The sequence below is a fragment of the Oncorhynchus mykiss genome, chromosome 8, assembly GCF_057628025.1.
Source record: "Oncorhynchus mykiss isolate SJ-2025 chromosome 8, ASM5762802v1, whole genome shotgun sequence".
Taxonomy (NCBI): Eukaryota; Metazoa; Chordata; class Actinopteri; order Salmoniformes; family Salmonidae; genus Oncorhynchus; species Oncorhynchus mykiss.
Genome location: NC_143029.1, coordinates 81,646,175 through 81,673,807, shown reverse-complemented (window position 1 = coordinate 81,673,807; position 27,633 = coordinate 81,646,175). Strand labels below are relative to the sequence as shown.

General features: G+C 43.7%; 1 protein-coding gene across 2 annotated transcripts; it reads left to right on the top strand.

Annotated features, from left to right (window-relative positions):
- Positions 1–5,001: 5,001 nt before the first annotated feature.
- fndc7a (fibronectin type III domain containing 7a) lies at positions 5,002–23,014 on the top strand. 2 transcript variants are annotated; one of them, XM_090182783.1, is made up of 14 exons: positions 5,002–5,157; positions 5,660–5,678; positions 5,851–6,108; positions 6,584–6,844; positions 9,227–9,484; positions 9,904–10,155; positions 11,098–11,352; positions 11,440–11,697; positions 14,058–14,318; positions 14,669–14,923; positions 15,215–15,472; positions 17,692–17,721; positions 18,965–18,998; positions 22,039–23,014. In XM_090182783.1, exons 1-13 carry the CDS (start codon positions 5,101–5,103, stop codon positions 18,994–18,996), a joined length of 2,454 nt encoding a protein of 817 aa, XP_090038909.1. In that variant the 5' UTR covers positions 5,002–5,100; the 3' UTR covers positions 18,997–18,998; positions 22,039–23,014. The 2 variants fall into 2 exon arrangements, with proteins under 2 accessions (XP_090038909.1, XP_090038910.1); XM_090182784.1 differs by having other exon boundaries at positions 20,993–23,014.
- The last annotated feature ends 4,619 nt before the right edge of the window (positions 23,015–27,633 follow it).

Here is a 27,633-nt window from a genome sequence, read left to right as displayed (position 1 = left end):
CATGTAAAAGAAAGACATCTCACATGTAAAGAGGTGTCTTTGTCAGTACCAAACAATTAGCCTTCACTGTATGACATGGAACACCTGGTAGTATTCACGTTTCTTCACATCTTAACTGATAACCTTGCTGCATATGAGGTTAATCATTTCCTTCATGACCAGACCAGTCTTTGTCATCAGTCTTTGGCACTTTGTATTTGATTTTAATAAATAGGATACTTTTGGACACACAGTACTGCTGTGTACTGTGGTGAGTAACAACGTGAGCCTACTGGGTCAGATAATGGGTGATACTGAGGCCTGTGAGCAGTAACAAGATGGAGCCAGATGGAGCCAGAGAGGATGGCTGCCGTTTCATGGGCTCTTAATTAACCAACAGTGCTATTTTGTTTGTTTGTTCACATTGTTTTAAACATATTTTGTACATAATGTTGCTGCAACCGTCTCTTATGACCAAAAAGAGCTTCTAGAAATCAGAACAGCAATTACCAACCTTGAACTGGACGAAGAATTTCTCTTTAATGAGTCGGACGAGAGGGATTTACTCCAGACACCCGAACAGGTCCACATCCCCGTCATTTGCAGGAGAAAAAGACGCAAGAGGTGCCTTGTGAGGATCCGCCGACGATTGGCTAATCTTCCCTTGCCATCCGTACTACTAGCCAACATACAATCGCTGGATAATAAATTGGACGAACTCTTACCAATGGGACATTAAATACTATAATATCTTATCTTATCAAATTTATTTCAAATCAAATTTATTTATATAGCCCTTTGTACATCAGATGATATCTCAAAGTGCTGTACAGAAACCCAGCCTAAAACACCAAACAGCAAGCAATGCAGGTGTTGAAGCACGTTGGCTAGGAAAAACTCCCTAGAAAGGCCAAAACCTAGGAAGAAACCTAGAGAGGAACCAGGCTATGAGGGGTGGCTAGTCCTCTTCTGGCTGTGCCGGGTGGAGATTATAACAGAACATGGCCAAGATGTACAGCTATGTGTCATCCGCATAGCAGTGAAAGTTAACATTATGTTTTCGAATGACATCCCCAAGAGGTAAAATATATAGTGAAAACAATAGTGGTCCTAAAACGGAACCTTGAGGAACACCGAAATGTACAGTTGATTTGTCAGAGGACAAGTCATTCACAGAGACAAACTGATATCCGACAGATAAGATCTAAACCTAAACCTTAAGATCTTATGTTTTACCGTGTCGTGGCTGAACGATGACATGAATAACATACAGCTGGCAGGTTATACACTGTATCGGCAGGACAGAACAGCAGCCTCTGGTAAGACAAGGGGTGGCGGTCTATGTATATTTGTAAACAACAGCTTGTGCACGATATCTAAGGAAGTCGCAAGGTTTTGCTCGCCTGAGGTAGAGTATCTCACGATAAGCTGTAGACTACACTATCTACCTAGAGAGTTTCTGTATTTTTAATAGCTGTCTACATACTGCTGCTAGCACTAAGACCGCACTCAATGAGCTATGTACCACCATAAGCAAACAGGAAAACATTCATCCAGAGGGGGCGCACCTAGTGGCCTGGGACTTTAATGCAGGGTAACTTAAATCAGTTTTACCTTATTTCTATCAGCATGTTAAATTTGCAACCAGAGGGAAAAAACTCTTGACCACCTTTACTCCACACACAGAGACATGTACAAAGCTTTCCCTCGCTCTCCATTTGGAAAATCTGACCATAATTCTATCCTCCTGATTCCTGCTTACAAGCAAAAATGAAAGCAGGAAGCACCAGAGACTCGGTCAATAAAAAAGTGGTCAGATGAAGCAGATGCTAAGCTACAGGATTGTTTTGCTAGCACAGACTGGAATATGTTCCGGGATTCTTTCGATGGCATTGAGGAGTACACCACATCAGTCACTAGTTTCATCAATAAGTGCATCGATGACGTTGTCCCCACAGTGACTGTACTTACATACCCCAACCAGAAGCCATGGATTACAGGCATCCTCATGCCGCTTTCAAGGAGCAGGACTCTAACCCGGAAGCTTATAAAAAATCCTGCTACGCCCTCCGATGAACCATCAAACAGGCAAAGCATCAATACAGGACAAAGATCTAATCGTACTACATTGGCTCCGATGCTCGTTGGATGTGGCAGGGCTTGCAAACTATTACAGACTACAAAGGGAAGCACAGCCGAGAGCTCCCCAGTGACACGAGTCTACTAGATGAGAGAAATTACTTCTATGCTCACTTCGAGGCAAGTAACACTGAAACATGCACGAGAACACCAGCTGTTCTGGGCGACAATGTGATCACGCTATCCGCAGCCGATGTGAGTAAGACCTTTAAACAGATCAACATTCACAAGGCCACAGGGCCAGACGGATTACCAGGACATGTACTCCATGCATAAGCTGACCAACTGGCAAGTGTCTTCACTGACATTTTCAACCTGTCCCTGACTGAGTCTGTAAAACCAACATGTTTCAAGTAGACCACCATAGTCCCTGTGCCCAAGAACACTAAAGTAACCTGCCTAAATGACTACCGATCCGTGGCACTCACGTCTGTAGTCATGAAGTGCTTTGAAAGGCTGGTCATGGCTCACATCAACACCATTGTCCATGAAACCCTAGACAAACTCCAATTTGCATACAGCCCCAACAGTTCCACAGATGATGCAGTCTCTATTGCACTCCACACTGCCCTTTCGCACCTGGACAAAAGTAACACCAACATGAGAATGCTATTCACTGACTACAGCTCAGCGTTCAACACCCTAGTGCCCTCAAATCTCATTACTAAGCTAAGAACCCTGTGACTAAACACCTCCCTCTGCAACTGGATCCTGGTCTTCCAGACGGGCCGCCCCCAGGTGGTAAGGGTAGGTAAGTGTAGGGGACAGAGGGTTAAATACACAACAATTAATGAGGAGAATGAAAACCAGATCTGCAGTTGCATTTGGCGCATGTGACAAATTTGATTTGATTTGAAATCAAGTGGCATATAGGCTAAATAACTAATTAAATGTTTGTGTTGTTCCCAAGATATTCCTAGCCTGGTTCCAGATCTGTTTGTGTTCTTGCCAACTCCAAATATGTGGCACCCAGGCTAACACCCTGACCACATACTGTACATTAACAACATGTATTGTCATGACTATTTATATAGATTGGGTCCTACTTTGATATATTGAAGGGAAAATGACAAATAGATCTGACAAATTGATCTGTCAAATGAGCAATCAGTTCCATTTCATCCAAGAGACATAAAATATCAACGCTTTAGGGGAAAACCCTCTGGCCAGTGGCTGTCCATCCATGAGAGGTGCCTTCCAAACTCTCAATACAGAGAGAAATAGGTCATGAAACATTGTATCAAGTGAACAGAAAGTCATGTCTTAAGGCTATGTTTTTGTGTCTTGCACAACAATAACATAGTGCTATAGGTGACTCGTACAAAATAATGTCTGATTTTCTCCCTTAGGATTTAGGCTTGCTTTTATTGTAGTTATGTTGAGCTATTAGCTGCTTGTAGGCTAGATTGGGCTATAGCTAGCATACCAATCTCATGACAGGTAATACTCACAGGAGATGTAGAATAGCACGTAGCAACGCAGTATAACTGACACCAATCTCCGGTTTATTGTACACCCTTGGTTGTTACATCTGCTCCTGCCAAGCCTTCTACTTCTCATCCTGTGTCTTCTTAACCTGCCACCACTCCCCCAGTGCTCTCTACCTCACTCTCTCTGTGTGTGTATGTGATTGTGTGGGTAGAGACTGGTGTGCTGGAGGCAGAGCAGATCCCCACCAGCTGCAACCTGTTCCATAATCAAGACCTCTACAAATAGTCAGCCCTGCCACTTCCACGCTGCCAGTTCGTAGCCTCTGCGCAGTCGGTCTGCGGTTCAAGCGGTTTGTTCCTGCATAGAGCTTGTAATGCTGTTCTACCTGTTTTTCCCTTAGCCTGATGCTGCTTTTTTCTCCTCTACAGTTCCGTCCACTCTGACTTTGGTCCCTTTCTCCAGTCCCACGTATGTCCTTGGACCCCCCCACTCTACTGCTTCCTTGGATTCCTCTCCCGACCTGCTTACCCAGACCCAACATCCCTCACTCCAGCCTCAGCCTCAGCACCTGGCTCCCTGCAACCCGCCCAAGCTTTCCCTGGCCTGCATCCCTTCTTCCCCCTGTTTGTCAATAAATATCTTGGTTACCTTATCCCTGTCTCCTCGTCTGAGTCTGCACTTGGGTTCACCTGCTCTGTCCCGCATAACATTGGTTGTAAACTCTTAGAAAAACAAGGTGCTATTTAGAACCTAAAAGGTTCTTCTGCGGTCTCCATAGAAAAACCCTTAGAAGAACCCCTTTTGGTTCCAGGAAGAACCCCTTTTGGTTCCAGGAAGAAGCCATTTTGGTTCCAGGTAGAACCCATTTTGGTTCCACGTAGAACCCTTTTGGGTTCCCACGTAGAACACTTTTTGGGGTTTCATGTAGAACCCTTTCCACAGAGAGTTCTATATGGAACCTAAAAGGGATTTACCTTGACCAGAAAGGTGTTCTGCCTGTAACCAAAACGGGTTATCCTATGGGGACAGCTAAAGAACCCTTTTGGAATCATTTTTCTGAGAGTGTACAGTCAGGCGTTGTAGCTCCAACACAACAGGACGTTATCCACTGTAATGCAGAGCTATGCAAGCATCATTTTGCCATTATACAACTATATATTTAACTCACCAACATACAGCATGCAGTACACAGAGAGCACACATGAACACACCTGGCCTATGAATGTAACACTATAGCTAAACCATTATACATACATTTACTCAACTGCTATTGTTGACTAATGACAGTAGTTTTTTAATGGGACACAGTGTAACAGTGCACCTGTGTACATCCAGTACTACACCTGAGTAGGCCACCTTTCCTCCTCCTTCTCTGATAGGCCTGCTGGCACCCTGGGAGGAGGAGGGCTCAATCTTTGGCATTTTCTGAAATCCCCCTAAAAAACGAAAACCGTCAAAGTTCAGCCCCTGACACTACCCTGCGGTCATAATCAGAAATAGCATTAGCCTACTATACATCTTTAGCCTCAAGGCAGAGGCCTTCCAGGAAGAATGGGAGCAACAGATTTTAAAGTGTTACAGCTCTTGCTTTTAATCAGTTTATCTGAGGTAAGAACAGATCTTTACTAATTAGACCTACAAATAATGTGTTGCTTAAACAATCTTAGTGTTGATTATTGCAGTTGTATATGATATTGTTATTCTGCTGTGTCATTGTAACCATCTGAAAACATGCACTTTGTATGATTCTAGAAATGCATAGAGACAGAGGGAGACGTTTGGGAAATAAATACACAGGCTCTTCTGAGTAACACTGCTTTCAACGAGTGTATGCCCAACCTTGGCTCAATGGACAAATTCATTCATTGAGGGAAAAAAAGCCCTGAGCTCACTGACCAGTTCTGAAATCTGTGTTGAGTGAAGAAAAAATGTGCTGCCTCTCGGCCTGTCATGCAGAGAGAATATTATACAGGCCAGGGGTATAATGTTCCTTTTAGGGATAAAATATGAAATACCACCGCTACCGTTGAAATGGTTTCCGTTAGCGTTTTTTCAAAAGCAGCTTTTTGGATTATCCAACTAACTATAGATGTTTATGTTTGGTTTTCAGATATGTGGAGCGCAAAAAGGTACTCAAACAACTCTTTGTTAACATTTTAAAACCAACTTTCCCACATAATTGTTTGAGAGACGCACACATTAACATTCTCTTTTATTTCACTGTTATTACGATTATAAAGTACATGCAAATAATAAGCCTAAAATGTATTTAACAATTTCTGTTCTTTCACAACGTTGCAGACATAACGTTATCCGTGTTCCAAGTGTCCACAAAAAGTATGACGGTGCGATGGAGTCGTTACTCTGGGGCAAGCTCCTACAAAATCACCGCCACACCAAAGAACTCTCCTCAACCGTCCGCATTCGCCCAGTTCAGCGGGAACTCCGTCATAGGCTCTGTTAACTCTCTCTCCGCCAACACGATGTACACCATGCGGGTCGAGGCCATTGACAAAGCGGGCAACGTCCTGAGCAGTGCAGAGTTGGACGGGAGCTCATGTATGTATGCATGCATAATGGCCATGTGTGTGCGTAATGGACATATTATGAATTATGTATAACGCATTGTAGGCCTGCTATTCTCTCAATGCTTTGAATAAGGTATTTGAATAAGAAGATGATGATGATGATATTTATGATGATGATGTCAATGATGATTATGATGATGATGAAGATGATGATGATGATGATGATTATGATAATTATAATTATAATGATGATGATAATTATGACAATGATGATGATTATGATGATACTGATAATTATGATGATGATAACAATTATGATATTTATGATGATGAAGATAATTATGACGATGATGATGATAATTATGATGATTATGATGAAATTGATAATTATGATGTTCATGATGATGCTGATAATTATGATGATAATGATGATTAGGATGATTAGGATGATGATATCTGTATCCTGTGTGTGATGATGCTCTGTTCTGCTCTGCTCTGACCACCAGCCCCCGAGGTACCTACCATTAAGCAGGCCTACTCCAAGCAGAGCGACAGCATCACTGTGGAGTTCAGTGAGGTAATGGGGGCGAGCGGCTACATCCTGCGAGCTGAGTCTGAGGTGGGAGACTTCTTATCAGAGACCGCGGTGACCAGCTCCCCCGGCACCGTGCTGCAGTTGCAGCCATACACAGACTACACCCTCAGTGTCATGTCTGTCAACAGCGCGGGACGCAGCCAGCCCTCAGCACCCGTCCAGATCAGAACGGGTAGATGGTTTAGATACATACACCTGTCCAGGTTTATACACCTGTTCACATACACCTGTTTAGATACATACACCTGTCCAGGTTTATACACCTGCTCACATACACCTGTTTAGATACATACACCTGTCCAGGTTTATAAACCTGTTCACATACACCTGTTTAGATACATACACCTGTTTAGATACATACACCTGTTCACATACACCTGTTTAGATACATACACCTGTCCAGGTTTATACACCTGTTCACATACACCTTTTTAGATACATACACCTGTCCAGGTTTATACACCTGCTCACATACACCTGTTTAGATACATACACCCGTCTAGGTTTATACACCTGTTCACATAAACCTGTTTAGATACATACACCTGTCCAGGTTTATACACCTGTTCACATACACCTGTTTAGATACATACACCTGTCCAGGTTTATACACCTGTTCACATACACCTGTTTAGATACATACACCTGTCCAGGTTTATACACCTGTTCACATACACCTGTTTAGATACATACACCTGTCCAGGTTTATACACCTGTTCACATACACCTGTTTAGATACATACACCTGTACAGGTTTATACACCTGTTCACATACACCTGTTTAGATACATACACCTGTCTAGGTATATAAATCTGTTCACATACACCTGTTTAGATACATACACATGTGCAGGTTTATACACCTGTTCACATACACCTGTTTAGATACATACACCTGTCCAGGTTTATACACCTGTTCACATACACCTGTTTAGATACATACACCTGTCTAGGTTTATACACCTGTTCACATACACCTGTTTAGATACATACACCTGTCTAGGTTTATACACCTGTTCACATACACCTGTTTAGATACATACACCTGTCCAGGTTTATACACCTGTTCACATACACCTGTTTAGATACATACACCTGTCTAGGTATATAAATCTGTTCACATACACCTGTTTAGATACATACACATGTGCAGGTTTATACACCTGTTCACATACACCTGTTTAGATACATACACCTGTCCAGGTTTATACACCTGTTCACATACACCTGTTTAGATACATACACCTGTCCAGGTTTATACACCTGTTCACATACACCTGTTTAGATACATACACCTGTCCAGGTTTATACACCTGTTCACATACACCTGTTTAGATACATACACCTGTCAAGGTTTATACACCTGTTTAGATACATACACCTGTACAGGTTTATACACCTGTTCACATACACCTGTTTAGATACATACACCTGTCTAGGTATATAAATCTGTTCACATACACCTGTTTAGATACATACACATGTGCAGGTTTATACACCTGTTCACATACACCTGTTTAGATACATACACCTGTCCAGGTTTATACACCTGTTCACATACACCTGTTTAGATACATACACCTGTCTAGGTTTATACACCTGTTCACATACACCTGTTTAGATACATACACCTGTCTAGGTTTATACACCTGTTCACATACACCTGTTTAGATACATACACCTGTCTAGGTTTATACACCTGTTCACATACACCTGTTTAGATACATACACCTGTCCAGGTTTATACACATGTTCACATACACCTGTTTAGATACATACACCTGTCTAGGTTTATACACCTGTTCACATACACCTGTTTAGATACATACACCTGTCCAGGTTTATACACCTGTTCACATACACCTGTTTAGATACATACACCTGTCCAGGTTTATAAAAAAAGCCTTAAGTTTGTTAAAATAATTAGAAAGTAAAAGGACAATTAGTGTCTATCTGATCCAAGCCAAAAGAAGAATTGATCACAGACAATAAGTCTCCCTCAACTTTCACTCACTTTTCAACTGAAATTAAAAGTTGTTTACTTAATATCGTAATGACTGTTTCATGACTGAAACGCTACCTCTCCATAGTGTCTGAGAGACAAAGGGCTGCTATCTCCATAATGGAGTGCAGTTTCGCAGCTCTATTGTCATAGTGGGTGCCTTGTGAGGAAACTGTATCTCCCCATTTAAGCCTTAAAACATATCAGAATATGAAAAGGGAAACCATGAGAACTAGGTTCTCCTCTCCCCAAGGAGAATTGGACGTATCATAAGGACAGGAAAATTGATTCTATTTCACTAGCAAACAAAAAAGATGACTCTGTTTGGCCAGGTTTGGACTCTTTCAATATATTCTCTCTTCTTTTGTCTTTGCCTGAATCAGGTTTGTTTCCTTCCTGGATAGTATAATCTCTCTCTCTCTCTCTCTCTCTCTCTCTCTCTCTCTCTCTCTCTCTCTCTCTCTCTCTCTCTCTCTCTCTCTCTCTGTCTGCCTCCTTTCATTACATCTATTAGTTTATTAATCTATCTTTTTTCTCCCTTTCCCCCTTCAGTGGTGGTGGCCCCACAGCTAAACTCCACCTCTCCCAGAAATGACACCATCCTGGTGACCTGGTCCCCGGTCAACCACACGGTCCTCTACACCCTCTGCATCATCAAGGAGGGCTCCAACTCTCGCCTCAAAATCAACACCAGCGACCCATTCATGACCTTTGATGACCTGGAGCCCGGTACCATCTACTGCGTCAAGGGCACGGCTTGGGACCTGGACGGTCGCCCCGGAGACGACCTCACTGTGTGTCAGATCACCCGTAAGCATGGCAACTGGGTGTTTGGTTAATAATATTAGCTTGTATTAAAACCTCTCAGGAGAGAAAGAGACCTGGCAAGATGCCAGAAAGGGAAAAGTTATTTATGCTTTGTATCTAGAGAGAGAATACTGAACAATAGACACAATGTAACACATAATCAGAATATAACATCAGTCTTTGAAATTGTCAAAGTCTGGAAGAGTCACTTGGTGGGAGGTGTCTGCTATGGTGCTGGTATAATTTTCCGTCATAGTCTGTCCACTAGATGTTGGCACAGTTCATTAGAACCCAGGTATGACTTTATATGCTATCTAGATGTATGAGTGTGTCTATGTGAGTATGTTAATCTCATGTTCATATCAGTAAATGTATTTTTTTGTGTCGTTCTTTGAACAACTGTATCTCTGTCCCCCCACTAGGTCCTCTCAGCCCTGGGACCATCCGGTTGTTTTTGACCCAGACCAGGTCTGGGGGTTTGGCAGTCTACTGGCAGATGGTGCATGGGGCAGACGTCTACTTGGCAAAGACTTCTACTGGTCAGAACTGCTCTGCCTCAGGGGGGTTCTGTATGATCAGCCCACTGAGCTGCGGGCAGAGCCACAGTGTGACTGTTACAGCTGAGAACAGCGCTGGAACCAGCAACCCCTCTGACCCAGAGGAATTCATCACATGTATGTATACCCCCTGACCCTTGACCCCTTACCTCTGGCTCTGACCCCTAACCCCAAAATCAAATAAATAAATCAAATAAAAATGTATTGGTCGAGTATACAGATTTGCAGATGTTATCGCTGGTGCAGCGAAATGCTTGTGTTGCTAGCTCCAACCGTGCAGTAAAACACAGCAATAAAAATAATACACACATAATACAGAATTTAAAAAAAAACATAGTTATATAGGATGAGCCATGACTACAGTAGAATACAGTATATGCATATAAAGTGAGTAAAACAGTATGTAAACATTATTAAAGTGACCAGTGTTCAATGACTCTATGCACATAGGGCAGCAGTCTCTAAGGCGAAGGGTAGAGTACCGGGTGGTAACCGGCTAGTAACAGTGACTAAGGTTCAGGACAGGGGACAGGGTACAGGGCGGAGGCTGGCTAGTGGTGACTGTTCAACAGTCTGATGGCCTGGAGATAGAAGCTGTATCTCAGTCTCTCTGTCCCAGCTTTGATGCACCTGTACTGTCTTCGGCATGGCTCGGGTGGCTGAAGTCCTTCAGGATCTTCCTGTGACACAAGGTTCTGTAGATGTCCGGGAGGGCAGTAGTTGCAACACTACACTGTAGCCATACTAACATGAATCTTTCCGGTGTTATTACAAAGGTCAATGTAAGCTGACCTCCCCAATATTATTACTATGATATAAGGTAATGTAATGTTATCCTAATCTCTCTTGTCTCTCTCGGGCACACATATGTAATAATAGTGTATTTATATGTACTTGCAATACTTCCAGTGTTATTACTATGGTATAAGGTAATGTAATATCTTGACTCTCTCTGTCACACAGATGTAAAATTGTGTATTTTATTACTATGGTATAAGGTCTATAATGTAGAGTCCTGCCTGGAGTTATATGTATATCGCTCTTGTGTCTCTCTGTCAGTCCCATGCCCTCTGGAGCAAGTCTGGGTAGATGAGCACCAGGCGGGCAGCTGCTGGGTGTCGTGGACTAAGATGCCCTTGGTGGAGTACTACATCGCATTTGTCAAGAGAGACGACGGGTCTGAGGAGCGCTGTAACACCACTGACACCACCTGTCACTTCTACTGCATGTGTGGCTACACCTACCTTATCACCATGTTCACCTACAACCAGGCTGGCTCCAGTCCCCCGGGAGACGTGTTCAACTATACCACCAGTAAGAGTTGTTATACTGTTATTATACTGTCCACACACACACACACAGCTTTGTCAAGTCACTCATCTCTCTTCTCTTCCTCCTTAGTTCCCTGTTGCCCAGAGGACGTTACCATAGCACTGGTGTCGACGGAGACCCTGGAGATCATGTGGTCGTCGGTGCGGGGGGCGGAGCTATACGAGACGACGGCGGAGGAGATTGATGATGTCATCCACTGTAAGGACACGGCGCCTGTGTGTGCTCTGTCCAACCTACGCTGTAACACACAGTACAGTGTGGTGGTGACAGCATGCAGCGAAATACGAGACTGCAACCGCACCTGCAAACCTCACACACACGAGACAGGTAAAACACACATCAATACAATAGGTAACAAACAGTGCAAGGGTGTATTCACTTTAAATTACATAGAAAACATTTTATTTTAAGAATGAGATCAGCTCTTCCTCAACTTTACTGTCTTTGTTCTACATGGGATCTCACTTTACCATTACAAGACCAGTAGAGGCTGCTGAGGGGAGGACGGCTCATAATAATGGCTGGAACGAAGCAAATGGAATGGAACCTAGGTTTCTTCCTAGGTTCCTGCCTTTCTAGGGAGTTTATCCTAGCCACCGTGCTTCTACAGTCGTTGCCAAAAGTTGAGAATAACACAAATATTTATTTTCACAAAGTCTGCTGCCTCAGTTTGTTTGATGGCAATTAACATATACACCAGAATGTTATGAAGAGTGATCAGATGAATTGCAAAGTCCCTCTTTGCCATGCAGATGAACTATATCACAAAAAAACATTTCCACTGCATTTCAGCCCTGCCACAAAAGGACCAGCTGACATCATGTCAGTGATTCTCTCGTTAACACAGGTGTGAGTGTTGACGAGGACAAGGCTGGAGATCACTCTATTACGCTGACTGAGTTCGAATAACAGACTGGAAGCTTCAAAAGGAGGGTGGTGCTTGGAATCATTGTTCTTCCTCTGTCATCCATGGTTACCTGCAAGGAAACAAGTGCCGTCATCATCGCTTTGCACAAAAAGGGCTAAACAGGCAAGGATGTTGCTGCCAGTAAGATTGCACCTAAATCAACCATTTATCGGATCATCAAGAACTTCAAGGAGAGCGGTTCAATTGTTGTGAAGAAGGCTTCAGGGCGCCCAAGAAAGTCCAGCAAACGCCAGGACCGTCTCCTAAAGTTGATTCAGCTGCGGTATTGGGGCACCACCAGTACAGAGCTTGCTCAGGAATGGCAGCAGGCAGGTGTGAGTGCATCTGTATGCACAGTGAGGCAAATACTTTTGGAGGATGGACTGGGGTCAAGAAGGGCAGCAAAGAAGCCACTTCTCTCCAGGAAAAACATCAGGGACAGACTGATATTCTGCAAAAGGTGCAGGGATTGGACTGCTGAGGACTGGGGTAAAGTCATTTTCTCTGATGAATCCCCTTTCCGATTGTTTGGGGCATCTGGAAAAAAGCTTGTCTGGAGAAGACAAGGTGAGCGCTACCATCAGGCCTGTGTCATGCCAACAGTAAAGCATCCTGAGACCATTCTCTGCCACCATGGGGCGGCAGGGTAGCCTAGTGGTTTGAGCGTTGGACTAGTAACCGGAAGGTTGCAAATTCAAATCCCCGAGCTGACAAGGTACAAATCTGTTGTTCTTCCCCTGAACAGGCAGTTAACCCACTGTTCCTAGGCCATCATTGAATTTGTTCTTAACTGACTTGCCTAGTAAAATAAAGGTAAAATTAAAAATTCATGTGTGGGGTTGCTTCTCAGGCAAGGGAGTGGGCTCACTCACAATTTTGCCTAAGAACACAGCCATGAATAAAGAATGGTACCAACACATCCTCCGAGAGCAACTTTTCCCAACCATCCAGGGACAGTTTGGTGACGAACAATGCCTTTTCCAGCATGATGGAGCACCTTGCCATAAGGTAAACATGATAACTAAGTGGCTCGGGGAACAAAACATTGATATTTTGGGTCCATGGCCAGGAAACTCCCCAGACCTTAATCCCATTGAGAACTTGTGGTCAATCCTCAAGAGGTGTGTGAACAAACAAAACCCCACAAATTCTGACAAACCAAGCATTGATAATGCAAGAATGGGCTGCCATCAGTCAGAATGTGGCCCAGAAGTTAATTGACAGCATGCCAGGGCAGATTGCAGAGGTCTTGAAAAAGAAGGGTCAACACTGCAAATATTGACTCTTTGCATCAACTTCACGTAATTGTCAACAAAAGCCTTTGACACTTCTGAAATGCTTGTAATTATACTTCAGTATTCCATAGTAACATCTGACAAAAATATCTAAAGACACTGAAGCAGCAAACGTTGTGGAAATTAATGTGTGTAATTCTCAAAACTGTTGGCCATGACTGTACATCTGCATTGCTTGCTGTTTGTGGGTTTAGACTGGGTTTCTATAAAGTACTTTGTGACATTGGCTGATTTAAAAAGGGCATTTGATAAATACATTTGATTGATTGAATGATCAAACACATGGAAACCATGTATTTGATACCATTCCACTAATTCTGCTCCAGCCATTACCATGAGCCTGTCCTCCCCAATGAAGGTACCACCAACCTGCTGTGTACAAGACAAGGATAAGAATAAGCTTTAACCAAACAACAAATTAACCAACTTACCAATCAACAAATGAATCAATTAACCAGTCCATTAACCCCTCATCTCTCCTCTAGCTCCCTGTTCTCCAGAGATCCTGAGTGTATCTCAGACCAACTCATCCTCGAGTGTCAGTGTCTTGTACACGGCCCCCAACAACCCCAACACTACCTACACCGTCACAGCCGTGGGCCTCACTGACACACACACCTGTCAATCACTCTCCACCTCTTGCCAGCTCACACAGCTGCCCTGCGGAGCCACCTATGATGTCACAGCGTATGCCAGGACAGCAGTGGGGCCAAGCCTGTCCAGCTATAGCGTGCCCCTGGAAACAGGTGCGGGAAACCCTGTATGACAGAGTGTATGTGGTTGTTAGGGCGAATCTAAAACGATATCCTATTTGTGCAGTATGGGAATAGGGTGTCATTTGAACCATAGATGTACAGACCATAGATATACAGACCATAGATATACATACCATAGATATATAGACCATAGATATACAGACCATAGATATACATACCGTAGATATATAAACCATAGATATACAGACCATAGATTATACAGACCGTAGATATACAGACATTACAGATAACTCTCGGGCAGTCTCATTTGACACTGTATTCCCTATGCAGTGCACTAGTTTTAGCCAGATATCTAAGAATCTGTTCTGTTCCCTCGCCAGGTCCCTGCTGCCCCCACACCCTGACAGTAGACCAGGTGACCCAGGCCTTGACCAACGTCACCTGGTCCCCCGCTACAGGGGCGCGCTCCTATGTCACGGCGCTGACATCATCTCGGGGACACGCCAAGTGCCACACCATGGACACACACTGCCTGATGGGATGCATCACCTGCGGGACCAACTATAGCGTGAGCCTGGAGGCCATCAGCAGGACAGGCCACAAGACAGAATGCAGATATCATGGGTTCTCATCCAGTGAGTATGCATAGGCCACACACACACACACACACAGACAGACAGACAGACAGACAGACAGACAGACAGACAGACAGACACACTCACACACACACATAGCTAGTCAAAGGTAGATATACTGCAAACACACCCACACACACATACATGCATGAACGCACAGAATATTCTTGCACACTCAACAAACTGCTAAATAATCACAAACAAACACCAATATTTCCCCCCAGTTTGCATTCTGTCCAATCAAGACCACATCATATAAATCTTCAATCTTTACTCCTCTCTCGCTCCCAGGCGCCTGTTGTCCATCGAGTGTCAAGCTCTACCGGATGGCCAACAAATCTCTGAGGGTGTACTGGCACTCCTCGGGCCCCCATAACCACACGGTGGACCTGATTGGGACAGGCACCAACCACACCTGCATCCCCCCGCCTCTCAGCAGCTCCTGTGACGTGGCCGAGGTCATGTGTGGGGACGTCTACACCATGGTGGTGGCACCTGTCAATCAGGATGGGAGCAAAGTCACATTCTGTCCCGGCAGGATCTACTCTGGTGAGTGTGTGTAGTTACTTATTTAGTTAGTTAGTTGGTTGGATGGTTAGTTAGTAGTTCATAGCTAGTTAGTATGTAGTTTGTTAGTAATTAGTAGTTAGTTAGCAGTAGTATTTGTTAGTTAGTAGTTAGTTAGTAGTCAAGTTGAATACGGAAGATTACATACAGTTAGGTTGGAGACATTAAAACTAGTTTTCAACCATTCCACAAATTTCTTATAACAAACTATAGTTTTGGCAATATTTTGTGCATGACACAAGTAATTTTTCCAACAATTGTTTACAGACAGATCACAATTCCAGTGGGTCAGAAATTTACATACACTAAGTTGACTGCCTATAAACAGCTTGGAAAATTCCAGAAAATGATGTCATGGCTTTAGAAGCTTCTGATAGGCTAACTGACATCATTTGAGTGATTTGGAGATGTACCTGTGGATGTATTTCAAGGCCTAAGTTCAAACTCAGTGAATCTTTGCATGACATCATGGGAAACAATTGTAGACCTCCACAAGTCTGGTTCGTCCTTGGGAGCAATTTCCAAATGCCTGAAGGTACCACGTTCATCTGTAAAAACAATAGTGCGCAAGTATAAACACCATGGGACCATGCAGCCGTCATACCGCTCAGGAAGGAGACGCGTTCTGTCTCCTAGAGATGAACATACTTTGGTGAGAAAAGTGCAAATCAATCCCAGAACAACAGCAAAGGACCTTGTGAAGATACTGGAGGAAACAGGTACAAAAGTATCTATATCCACAGTAAAACGAGCTCTATATCAACATAACCTGAAAGGCCGCTCAGCTTAGGAAGAAGCCACTGCTCCAAAACCGCCATAAAAAAGCCAGACTACGGTTTGCAACTGCACATGGGGACAAAGATCGTACTTTTTGGAGAGATGTCCTCTGGTCTGATAAAACAAAAATAGAACTGTTTGGCCATAATGACCATCGTTATGTTTGGAGGAAAAAGGTGGAGGATTGCAAGCCAAAGAACACCACCCCAACCGTGAAGCACGGGGGTGGAAGCATCATGTTGTAGGGGTGCTTTGCTGCAAGAGGGACTGGTGCACTTCACAAAATAGATGGCATCAGGAGGATGGAAAATTATGTGGATATATTGAAGCAACATCTCAAGACATCAGTCAGGAAGTTAAAGCTTGGTCGCTAATGGGTCTTCCAAATGGTCAATGGTCCCAAGCATACTGCCAAAGTTGTGGCAAAACGGCTTAAGGACAACAAAGTCAAGGTATTGGAGCGGCCATCACAACGTCCTGACCTCAATCCCATAGAAAATTTGTGGGCAGAACTGAAAAAGCATGTATTTTTTTTGTTTATCTTTATTTAACTAGGCAAGTCAGTTAAGAACAAATTCTTATTTTCAATGATGGCCTAGGAACAGTGGGTTAACTGCCTTGTTCAGGGGCAGAACGACAGATGTTTACCTTGTCAGCTTGGGGATTTGAACTTGCAACCTTTCAGTTACAAGTCCAACACTCTAACCACTAGGCTACTTGCTGCTGCAAAAAGTGTGTGTGAGCAAGGAGGCCTACAAACCTGACTCAGTTACACCAGCTCTGTCAGGAGGAATGGGCCAAAATTCACCCAACTTATTGTGGGAAGCTTGTGGAAGGCTACCCGAAACGTTTGTCCCAAGTTAAATATTTTAAAGGCAATGCTACCAAATACTAATTGAGTGTATGTAAACTTCTGACCAACTGGGAATGTGATGATAGAAATAAAAGCTTAAATAAATCATTCTCTGTACTATTATTCTGACATTTCACATTCTTAAAATAAAGTGGTGATCCTAACTAACCTAAGACAGGGAATTTTTACTCTGATTAAATGTCAGGAATTGTGAAAAACAGAGTTTAAATGTATTTGGCCAAGGTGTATGTAAACTTCCAACTTCAACTGTAGTTCATTAGCTAGTAGATAGATAGTTAGTTAGTTAGTTTGACGTTCATAGCTAGTTAGTAGTTGAAGTAGTCATTAGTTAGTTAGTCATTAGTTAGTTTGTTAGTTTGTTAGTTAGTTAGTTATTTAGTAGTTGGTTAGTTGATTAGTTGTTTGTTAGGTGGTTAGTTGTTTTGTTGGTTAGTTTGTTACTAGTTAGTTGGTTTGTTAGGCAGATAAATATATTCTGTGGTAGATAGGTCAAACTGGGAATGTCTACAGTTAGTTTGTATCTAATGGCATTGTTCTCATTATCTTACAGTGTCCTGCTCCGGAAGCAATGTAGGAATGGGTAAGTGTCTGGCGTCCGATAGTAAACTTCACCAGGCAACTTTACTGACAATGTATATCCTACCCAATACACTCTAAAAAGAAACAGCTCCTGGAAGATCTTTTATGGGTACTACAAATTGAAACTGTTGGGAACCTCTTCAAAGAACCCCCTTTAATGGTTCCTCGAATAACCTTTTGGGGTTCATTTGTTCCATTATTATTAATCAGTGTTTATTATGATTTGTGGCAAAGCAGAATTCAAAAATCTAAATATGAGGTCAACTCCCAGCAGAGCTCCAAGTTCAACCAATATATCCTCTGGCGTGTTGATGTGTGGATATCCTTCGTAATCATAGCCAGAAGGGTTTTGCAGTGTAGGGAGGGTGAAGTCTGGGAATACAAAAATAATAATTATACAGATGATTAAGAAAACGTGCACATGACAGCTTTCATTCCTTGGTTTTTGTGGTAAATGTGAATGAAAAATTATTCACTTTTGACAACAGTTTTCGTACAGTTTTCATACCTTGTCCATAACACCTTGTCCATAATGTAGAGACCTCTGAGATCTTCATCGAAGAGCTCAGTGAGGAGCAAGATGGCTGCTGTGATTGAATCCTATAAGGTTTTAGAGAACCCATTAATAATAATTAGATGATAGCCTACAGTACATGTGATCTGCATGACATTATGTGACAAACCAATACCAATTGTGCATACCTTTGTGTGCCTCGTCGGCAGAATACCTGCAGACACACACAAATAAGTGGGCAGTTAAAGCCCTCAACATTTTCTTACCTCTTTGTTGATTGACATCCACTGAATTGTGTCCATTTTCTCTTTTGTAAATAATTTTATAAGGGAGAAAGTGCCCAACAACACAGCCATTTGCACAAATATGAAAAGATAGACGGTATCATCCTAAAACAATACCTATTTAGATCATACAAGGGAGAAACCTCACGTTAAATTGAGGAGAGCTTAAACATGATCAGTTAAATGCTTGCACCAGCTGTTTTTCAAAATCCAATCCACATTTTTCAGTTGGGCAGTTAGATTCCTGCAAGAACCCACAAGAACTAAGGAGGTTCCTCGATGAACCCCAAATCCTATGGGGTTCTTCAAAGTACCTTTTGGGGGCATGTTTCAGTGTCCAGAACCCTAAGGTTCTTCAAAGAACTTCGAAGGATCTTAGAAGAACCCTTGTTAAACCTCCTAGTTTTTATGCTGAACACCATTATTTCTCTTTCTCTTCTTTCTAGTGATCTATCGGGGAAAGAGAAGTGTCGATTAGAGGTGAGTTTAAATTGTGTATAGCAAAATCATCACCATTGCTGTAAAAAAAACCTATGAACTGATCATAAACTCTGTTGTAAACTTTTGAAACGTTCATTGTGTCAGACTTCATACATCGTCATCTACTACATAAAATTATGAAAGATCCAGAAGAAAGGTGCTTAATCAAAACCTGTCCTTTGTGTTACCGCATGTCATAAAGAGTATCATGTAACTTCCTAAGCATCCATAAATTGCATCAGTCTGTATGAGGTTGTCAACAACAATAAAGGCTGAAGATAGTCTAGCGGTTAGAGCATTGGGCCAGTAACCAAAAGATTGCTAGTTCAAATCCCTGAGGTGAAAAATATGTTAATGTTACCTTGAGCAAGGCACTTAACCCTAATTGCTCCAGGGTTGCTGTTGATAATAGTTAGCCGTGACCCAACTGTCTGAGGGAGAGTTGGGACAAGCTGAAGAAATCACAGGTAATCACAGTAATTAATTTGCATTTTATTGCATGACATAAGTATTTGATACATCAGAAAAGCAGAACTTAATATTTGGTACAGAAACCTGTGATTACAGATATCACACGTTTCCTGTAGTTCTTGACCAGGTTTGCACACACTGCAGCAGGGATTTTGGCCCACTCCTCCATACAGACCTTCTCCAGATCCTTCAGGTTTGGGGGCTGTCGCTGGGCAGTACGGACTTTCAGCTCCCTCCAAATATTTTCTACTGGGTTCAGGTCTGGAGACTGGCTAGGCCACTCCAGGACCTTGAGATGCTTCTTACGGAGCCACTCCTTAGTTGCCCTGGCTGTGTGTTTCGGGTCGTTGTCATGCTGGAAGACCCAGCCACGACCCATCTTCAATGCTCTTACTGAGGGAAGGAAGTTGTTGGCCAAGATCTCGCGATACATGGCCCCATCCATCCTCCCCTCAATACGGTGCAGTCGTCCTGTCCCCTTTGCAGAAAAGCATCCCCAAAGAATGATGTTTCCACCTCCATGCTTCACAGTTTGGATGGTGTTCTTGGGGTTGTACTCATCCTTCTTCTTTCTCCAAACACGGCGAGTGGAGTTTAGACCAAAAAGCTCTATTTTTGTCTCATCAGACCACATGACCTTCTCCCATTCCTCCTCTGGATCATCCAGATGGTCATTGGCAAACTTCAGACGGGCCTGGACATGCGCTGGCTTGAGCAGGGGGATCTTGCGTGCGCTGCAGGATTTTAATCCATGACGGCGTAGTGTGTTACTAATGGTTTTCTTTGAGACTGTGGTCCCAGCTCTCTTCAGGTCATTGATCAGGTCCTGCCGTGTAGTTCTGGGCTGATCCCTCACCTTCCTCATGATCATTGATGCCACAACGAGGTGAGATCTTGCATGGAGCCCCAGACTGAGGGTGATTGACCGTCATCTTGAACTTCTTCCATTTTCTAATAATTGCACCAACAGTTGTTGCCTTCTCACCAAGCTGCTTGCCTATTGTCCTGTAGCCCATCCCAGCCTTGTGCAGGTCTACAATTTTATTCCTGATGTCCTTACACAGCTCTCTGGTCTTGGCCATTATGGAGAGGTTGGAGTCTGTTTGATTGAGTGTGTGGACAGGTGTCTTTTATACAGGTAACGAGTTCAAACAGGTGCAGTTAATACAGGTAATGAGTGGTGAACAGAAGGGCTTCTTAAAGAAAAACGAACAGGTCTGTGAGAGCCGGAATTCTTACTGGTTGGTAGGTGATCAAATACTTATGTCATGCAATAAAATGCAAATTAATTACTTAAAAATCATACAATGTGATTTTCTGGATTTTTGTTTTAGATTCCGTCTCTCACAGTTGAAGTGTACCTATGATAAAAAAAATGACAGACCTCTACATGCTTTGTAAGTAGGAAAACCTTCAAAATCGGCAGTGTATCAAATACTTGTTCTCCCCACTGTATATAAAAAAAAATTATTGAACCTTTATTTAACTAGGCAAGTCAGTTAAGAACAAATTCTTATTTACAGTGACGGCCTACCCCGGCCAAACCCGGACGACGCTGGGCCATGGGACTCCCAATCATGGCCAGATGTGATACAGCCTGGATTCAAACCAAGGACTGTAGTGACACCTCTTGCACTGAGTGGCAGGGCCTTAGACCGCTGCGCCACTCAGGAGCCTCAGGAGCTTTGGGAGTCAGAAACATGTATTCTAGTGTCAAAATTGTCTACAAGGTGTAAATAGGATCATTCTGGTCATAAAGTCTGTATTCCAAAACTGATTTTTGTGAGATTTGTTTAACTGAAGATGTCACAACTTACATGAGGGTTCGGTTTTGATTTCAATCCTGCCAACACTGCCTGGCACAATCTAATCAAGGCTGGCAGTAATCAAATCATCCATCTGTTTAGACAGTGGTAATGAAAAACCTAGAAGAAGAACTGGGAAACAGAAAGAAACCTTGACAGCAGAGTGACTGACATTCCGTACAGACAAGAGGCTTGAACAACAGCAGTATATAGACAGCTAACACATTAACACAGGTTCTACTGTTATACATCTGTCCCTCTGCTCTGTCCCTCTGCTCTGTCGCTCTGCTCTGTCCCTCTGCTCTGTCCCTCTGCTCTGTCGCTCTGCTCTGTCCCTCTGCTCTGTCGCTCTGCTCTGTCCCTCTGCTCTGTCGCTCTGCTCTGTCCCTCTGCTCTGTCCCTCATCTGTCCCTCTGCTCTGTCCCTCTGCTCTGTCCCTCTGCTCTGTCCCTCATCTGTCCCTTTGCTCTGTCCCTTTGCTCTGTCCCTCTGCTCTGTCCCTCTGCTCTGTCCCTCATCTGTCCCTCTGCTCTGTCCTTCTGCTCTGTCCCTCTGCTCTGTCCCTCTGCTCTGTCCCTCATCTGTCCCTCTGCTCTGTCCTTCTGCTCTGTCCCTCTGCTCTGTCCCTCTGCTCTGTCCCTCTGCTCTGTCCCTCATCTGTCCCTCTGCTCTGTCCTTCTGCTCTGTCCTTCTGCTCTGTCCCTCTGCTCTGTCCCTCTGCTCTGTCCCTCATCTGTCCCTCTGCTCTGCGTCTTGTATTACAGGTAATCCCCTGGAAAGACACAACATGTAATCTACTTAAATCAACTTCTGTCCCGTCTGTCAAGAAATCAGCTGAAATGTCCCCCTCCTTTGATTCTATCTTCATCTATCTATGCTGTTTGGGTCCAACATGTGTCCTTGTGACAAACCATCATTAAGTTAATTATCTAAGGTGTGTTATCTTCAGTTTATAACTCAATAAGACTTGATGCAGGTTGATATGACTATAAAGAGACATGCAAGCTTGTGAATTATACATTATATTCTCTGCAATCAAAATGACACATTAAATGTGTTCAATTACAAATGCTTGCTATTGACGTTTCGTTATCTGTATCCACTGTGTCTTTTCTCCTACATATATTGTTTTTTACTAACAGACTGAAACTGTGATTTTGGATCCTAGTGTTTAGCAGAGAGAAATCATTACAATGTATGTCCTTTGTGTAAGTCTACCTTCATGACCCAAGAGAAACAAGAGAAACGGTGTGCCACATCATTCATTTGTCTGTGAGCTGTACTGTAAATGTCTTTTTTTCTTTTCATACATGAAATAACATAAGCATCCCTAAGTAGGAAGCCTCCATAGGGTTGTTGTTAAGCATGTTATGTAACAGTGATCATACAGCTGTTTGTTGGTCACTATGAAAGAGGAGCATAGAGAACATACTAGAATACCACTGGAGCTCAGGCTGCTGCTGAGGGGAGAACGGCTCATAATAATGTCCGGAACGGAGCCGATGGAATGGCATCAAACACCTGGAAACCATGGAAACCATGTGTTTGATGTATTTAATACCATTCCATCTCCAGCCATTATCACGAGCCCATTCTCCCCAATTAATGTGCGACCAACCTCCTGTGCACTGGAGTCATACATGTCATATGGATGACAAGTCAGGTCATATTGCAGGGCAGAGAATGTTCCCATTGCATTCATTGTGTTCAAACAATAAAACACACCCTATTGCATTACCACACTGTGTGGCGTCAATCAATGAATCTCTTGGAGTAATTCAGACTTATCTCTGAAAGATTCATAATAAAGATATTATGTACAGTACCAGTCAAAAGTTTGGACACACCTACTCATTCATGGGTTTTTCTTTATTTTTACTATTTTCTACATTGTAGAATAATAGTGAAGACATCACAACTATGAAATAACACATGTAGAATCATGTAGTAACCCAAAAAGTGTTAAACAAATCAAAATATATATTATATTTTACATTCTTCAAAGCAGCAACCCTTTGTCTTGATGACAGCTTTGCACACTCTTGGAATTCTCTCAACCAGCTTCATTCCAGGTGACTACCTCATAAAGCTGGATGAGAGAAAGCCAAGAGTGTGTAAAGTTGTCATCAAAGCAAAGGGTGGCTACTTTGAAGAATCTAAAATATACTCCCACCCAAAGCAGCAACCCAGGGACCCCTCCCACCCAAAGTGGCAACCAAGGGACCCCTCCCACCCAAAGTGACAACCCAGGGACCCCTCCCACCCAAAGCGGCAACCAAGGGACCCCCTCCCACCCAAAGCGGCAACCCAGGGACCCCTCCCACCCAAAGTGGCAACCCAGGGACCCCCTCCCACCCAAAGCGGCAACCCAGGGACCCTCCCACCCAAAAGCGGCAACCAAGGGACCCCCTCCCACCCAAAGCGGAAAACCAGGGACCCCCTCCCACCCAAAGCGGCGACCCAGGGAATCCCTCCCACCCAAAGCGGCAACCCAGGGACCCCTCCCACCCAAAGCGGCGACCCAGGGACCCCCTCCCACTCAAAGCCGCGACCCAGGGACCTCCTGCATTACCTCTGCCACGGACCCCATGCATTACCTCTGCCATGGACCCCCTGCATTACCTCTGCCACGGACCCTCTGCATTACCTCTGCCGCGGACCCTCTGCATTACCTCTGCCGTGGACCCCCTGCATGACCTCTGCCGTGGACCCCTGCATTACCTCTGCCGTGGACCTCTGCATTACCTCTGCCGCAGACCCCCTGCATTACCTCTGCCGAGGACCCCTGCATCACCTCTGCCGTGGACCCCCTGCATTACCTCTGCCGCGGACCCCCTGCATTACCTCTGCCGTGGACCCCTGCATTACCTCTGCCGTGGACCCCTGCATTACCTCTGCCGCGGACCCCCTGCATCACCTCTGCCGAGGACCCCTGCATCACCTCTGCCGCGGACCCCCTGCATTACCTCTGCCGAGGACCCCTGCATCACCTCTGCCGTGGACCCCAGGTTGAATACGCCTGGCCTATAGTGCTTCCAAAGAACATACAGAACAGTCTGTTACTGGTCTGAATAGAACTAAATCAACAGCACACAGACACAATCCTGCTTCACCAAGACAATGAAACCACTGCCATTCACACCATTTCTAATAAGTAAAGAAACGAGGGGGGAAACAAGTAAGAAAACATGTGTAGGTATAGGAGCCAGGAGTCAGTGTGCCTGAGGTGGACACGATCAGCTACCTGACTGACACCCTCTCCATGAAGAGGTCATTGGCATAGCACTGGGCCAGCTGCAATACCTCATCTAGCTAGGAGACAAACACAAACATCCAGGGTGGGGTGGAGAAAGAAAGAGAGAGAGAAAGAAAGAGAGAGAGAAAGAAAGAAAGAAAGAAAGAAAGAAAGAAAGAAAGAAAGAAAGAAAGAAAGAGAGATAGAATTAGAGAGAAAGAAAGAAAGAAAGAAAGAAAGAGAGAAAGAGAGATAGAGAGAGAGGTGTGGACCCATTGTTAGTCGCTGCATGGCCTTTACAAAAAGCTACATTCAACAGGCTCTCACATTCACCTACATAACACCCATACCGGAATACAGTCCATCCTCATCTGGAAATATAATAATGCCTGTGGATATTGTTTATCCGTTAGTAATTCATATCGGTGACATTTAACTGTTGTTGTTGTTAATGTTGTTGTTGTTGTGGAGTTTTAAGGCCTCATTCAAGCACATTAAATTGTTATTTATTCCATACACATACAGTCAACATTCCATGTATAGGTTTTTCTCAAATCAAATCAAATGTTATTTGTCACATACACATGGTTAGCAGATGTTAATGCGAGTGTAGCGAAATGCTTGTGCCTCTAGTTCCGACAATGCAGTAATAACCAACAAGTAATCTAGCTAACAATTCCAAAACTACTACCTTATAGACACAAGTGTAAAGGGATAAAGAATATGTACATAAAGATATATGAATGAGTGATGGTACAGAGCGGCATAGGCAAGATACAGTAGATGGTATTGAGTGCAGTATATACATATGAGATGAGTATGTAAAGAAAGTGGCACAGTTTAAAGTGGCTAGTGATACATGTATTACATAAAGATGCAGTAGATGATATAGAGTACAGTATATACATATACATATGAGATGAATAATGTAGGGTATGTAAACATTATATTAGGTAGCATTGTTTAAAGTGGCTAGTGATATATTTTACATCCTTTCCCATCAATTCCCATTATTAAAGTGGCTGGAGTTGAGTCAGTGTGTTGGCAGCAGCCACTCAATGTTAGTGGTGGCTGTTTAACAGTCTGATGGCCTTGAGATAGAAGCTGTTTTTCAGTCTCTCGGTCACAGCTTTGATGCACCTGTACTGACCTCGCCTTCTGGATGATAGCGGGGTGAACAGGCAGTGGCTCGGGTGGTTGTTGTCCTTGATGATCTTTATGGCCTTCCTGTGACATCGGGTGGTGTAGGTGTCCTGGAGGGCAGGTAGTTTGCCCCCGGTGATGCGTTGTGCAGACCTCACTACCCTCTGGAGAGCCTTACGGTTGTGGGCGGAGCAGTTGCCGTACCAGGCGGTGATACAGCCCGACAGGATGCTCTCGATTGTGCATCTGTAGAAGTTTGTGAGTGTTTTTGGTGACAAGCCGAATTTCTTCAGCCTCCTGAGGTTGAAGAGGCGCTGCTGCGCCTTCTTCACGATGCTGTCTGTGTGGGTGGACCAATTCAGTTTGTCATTCTCCAGAATGATTCAGCAAGTCAAGTTCCTTCAAAGATAAGAATCTCAGCTGTATCCTCTCTGTATACAGGGATCTCACTGGGATGAAGTTTAAACAACGTGTGTAATCTCAGTGGGATCACCAGTGAGAGACCTGGCCTGCAAATGTTGCTATTTGGTTTTGAAAATAATAATGTGATGTTGGTCTGAGTTCTGGTTATTTTTCCTTGAGTTCCTTCATCTGTCTGTCATGGATGTGGTTTGATTCCAAGTGTAATCTAGAGGCGAAAGAAACGCACACCTATTTAGGCGAGGTGCTGGCTAGCGTAGTGGAACACCTAAAAACATAAAGGAGAGCCGCCCACTCTAGGATCTCAGATGCAAATATTTAATGTCCAACGTTTCGACAGACAATGTGTTTTCGGACCTTCCCTTGATCGTATTCTCGTGGGGCAGAAACCTCAGAGATCAATTGGTAAACTCTGATTTACCACCCCAAGATATCCCTGCACAACGTCTATTTGCGCCCCTACAAGTGTAATGGCTGTGCTCATTGCAATGGCACTCATGAATGTAGATCCTTCAAACACCCTCAAACAGGGAAACAGATACCAGTCCAAGGTGTTATTACGTGCTCCACTAAGGCAGTTATTTATCTTATAATGATAATGGTAATGATGTGGGTAAAACAAAGCGCAAATTAAAAGTACGTATCTCAGAGCATCGTAGCACCATTAGATGCAAAAACTCGACTTACCCAGTTGCGGCCCACTTTTTGGAAGCAAACCACTCGATTTCGTCTCTATGTTATATTGGCATCGAACATGTCACCCTTCCTAGGAGAGGGGGTGACCTCGACAATTTATTGTTAAAACAAGAGGCTGCCTGGATCTTTCATTTAAAGACCCTTACGTAGACTGAACTGAAGCCATTCTTGTGATTATTTGTGATTTTGCTATTCATTGTAAGTGTTTGTAGGCCTATGTAGCCACATTGTATCTATGATCGTATGCTATCCATTTATGTTTTTGTATGCTATTTTAATATATGAGAATAAACCAATGATATCAGGCCACACCCGGCCATGATTACAGACACCTGTGTGTCTTTTAACACTATATAAACTAGTCATCCTGCATTGTTTGTCATTATATCCTGATGAAGACAGCTTGTCTGTCGGAACGTTGGACATAAACTTTTTGCATCTGAGATCCTAGAGTGTGTGGTTCTCCTTTAGTTTTTTGATTCCAAGTGTCCCAGTAAGAGTAAAAGAGAACATGAGGCCTATTTGGGTTTGGTGGGAATGGTGCTGGACTGAGGTAGATGGACTGAGGCAGATGGACTGAGGTAGATGGACTGAGGCAGATGGACTGAGGTAGATGGACTGAGGCAGATGGACTGAGGTAGATGGACTGAGGCAGATGGACTGAGGTAGATGGACTGAGGCAGATGGACTGAGGTAGATGGACTGAGGAAAGTGGACTGGGACAGATGTAGGACAGATAACTGGGACATGTACTCTGGGACAGATACATCGGGACAGATGCACAGGGACAGATTGACCGAGGCAGATGGACAGAGGTAGATGGACCGAAGCAGATGGACTGATGGTAGATGGACTAAGGGTGACG

Excerpts from the sequence above, each read along its gene's own strand:
- fndc7a (XM_090182783.1), top strand. The coding sequence starts at position 5,101 with ATGGGAGCAACAGATTTTAAAGTGTTACAGCTCTTGCTTTTAATCAGT. Across the intron at positions 6,109-6,583 it reads AGAGTTGGACGGGAGCTCAT|CCCCCGAGGTACCTACCATT; the intron begins GTATGTATGCAT and ends TCTGACCACCAG. Across the intron at positions 14,924-15,214 it reads ATATCATGGGTTCTCATCCA|GCGCCTGTTGTCCATCGAGT; the intron begins GTGAGTATGCAT and ends TCTCGCTCCCAG.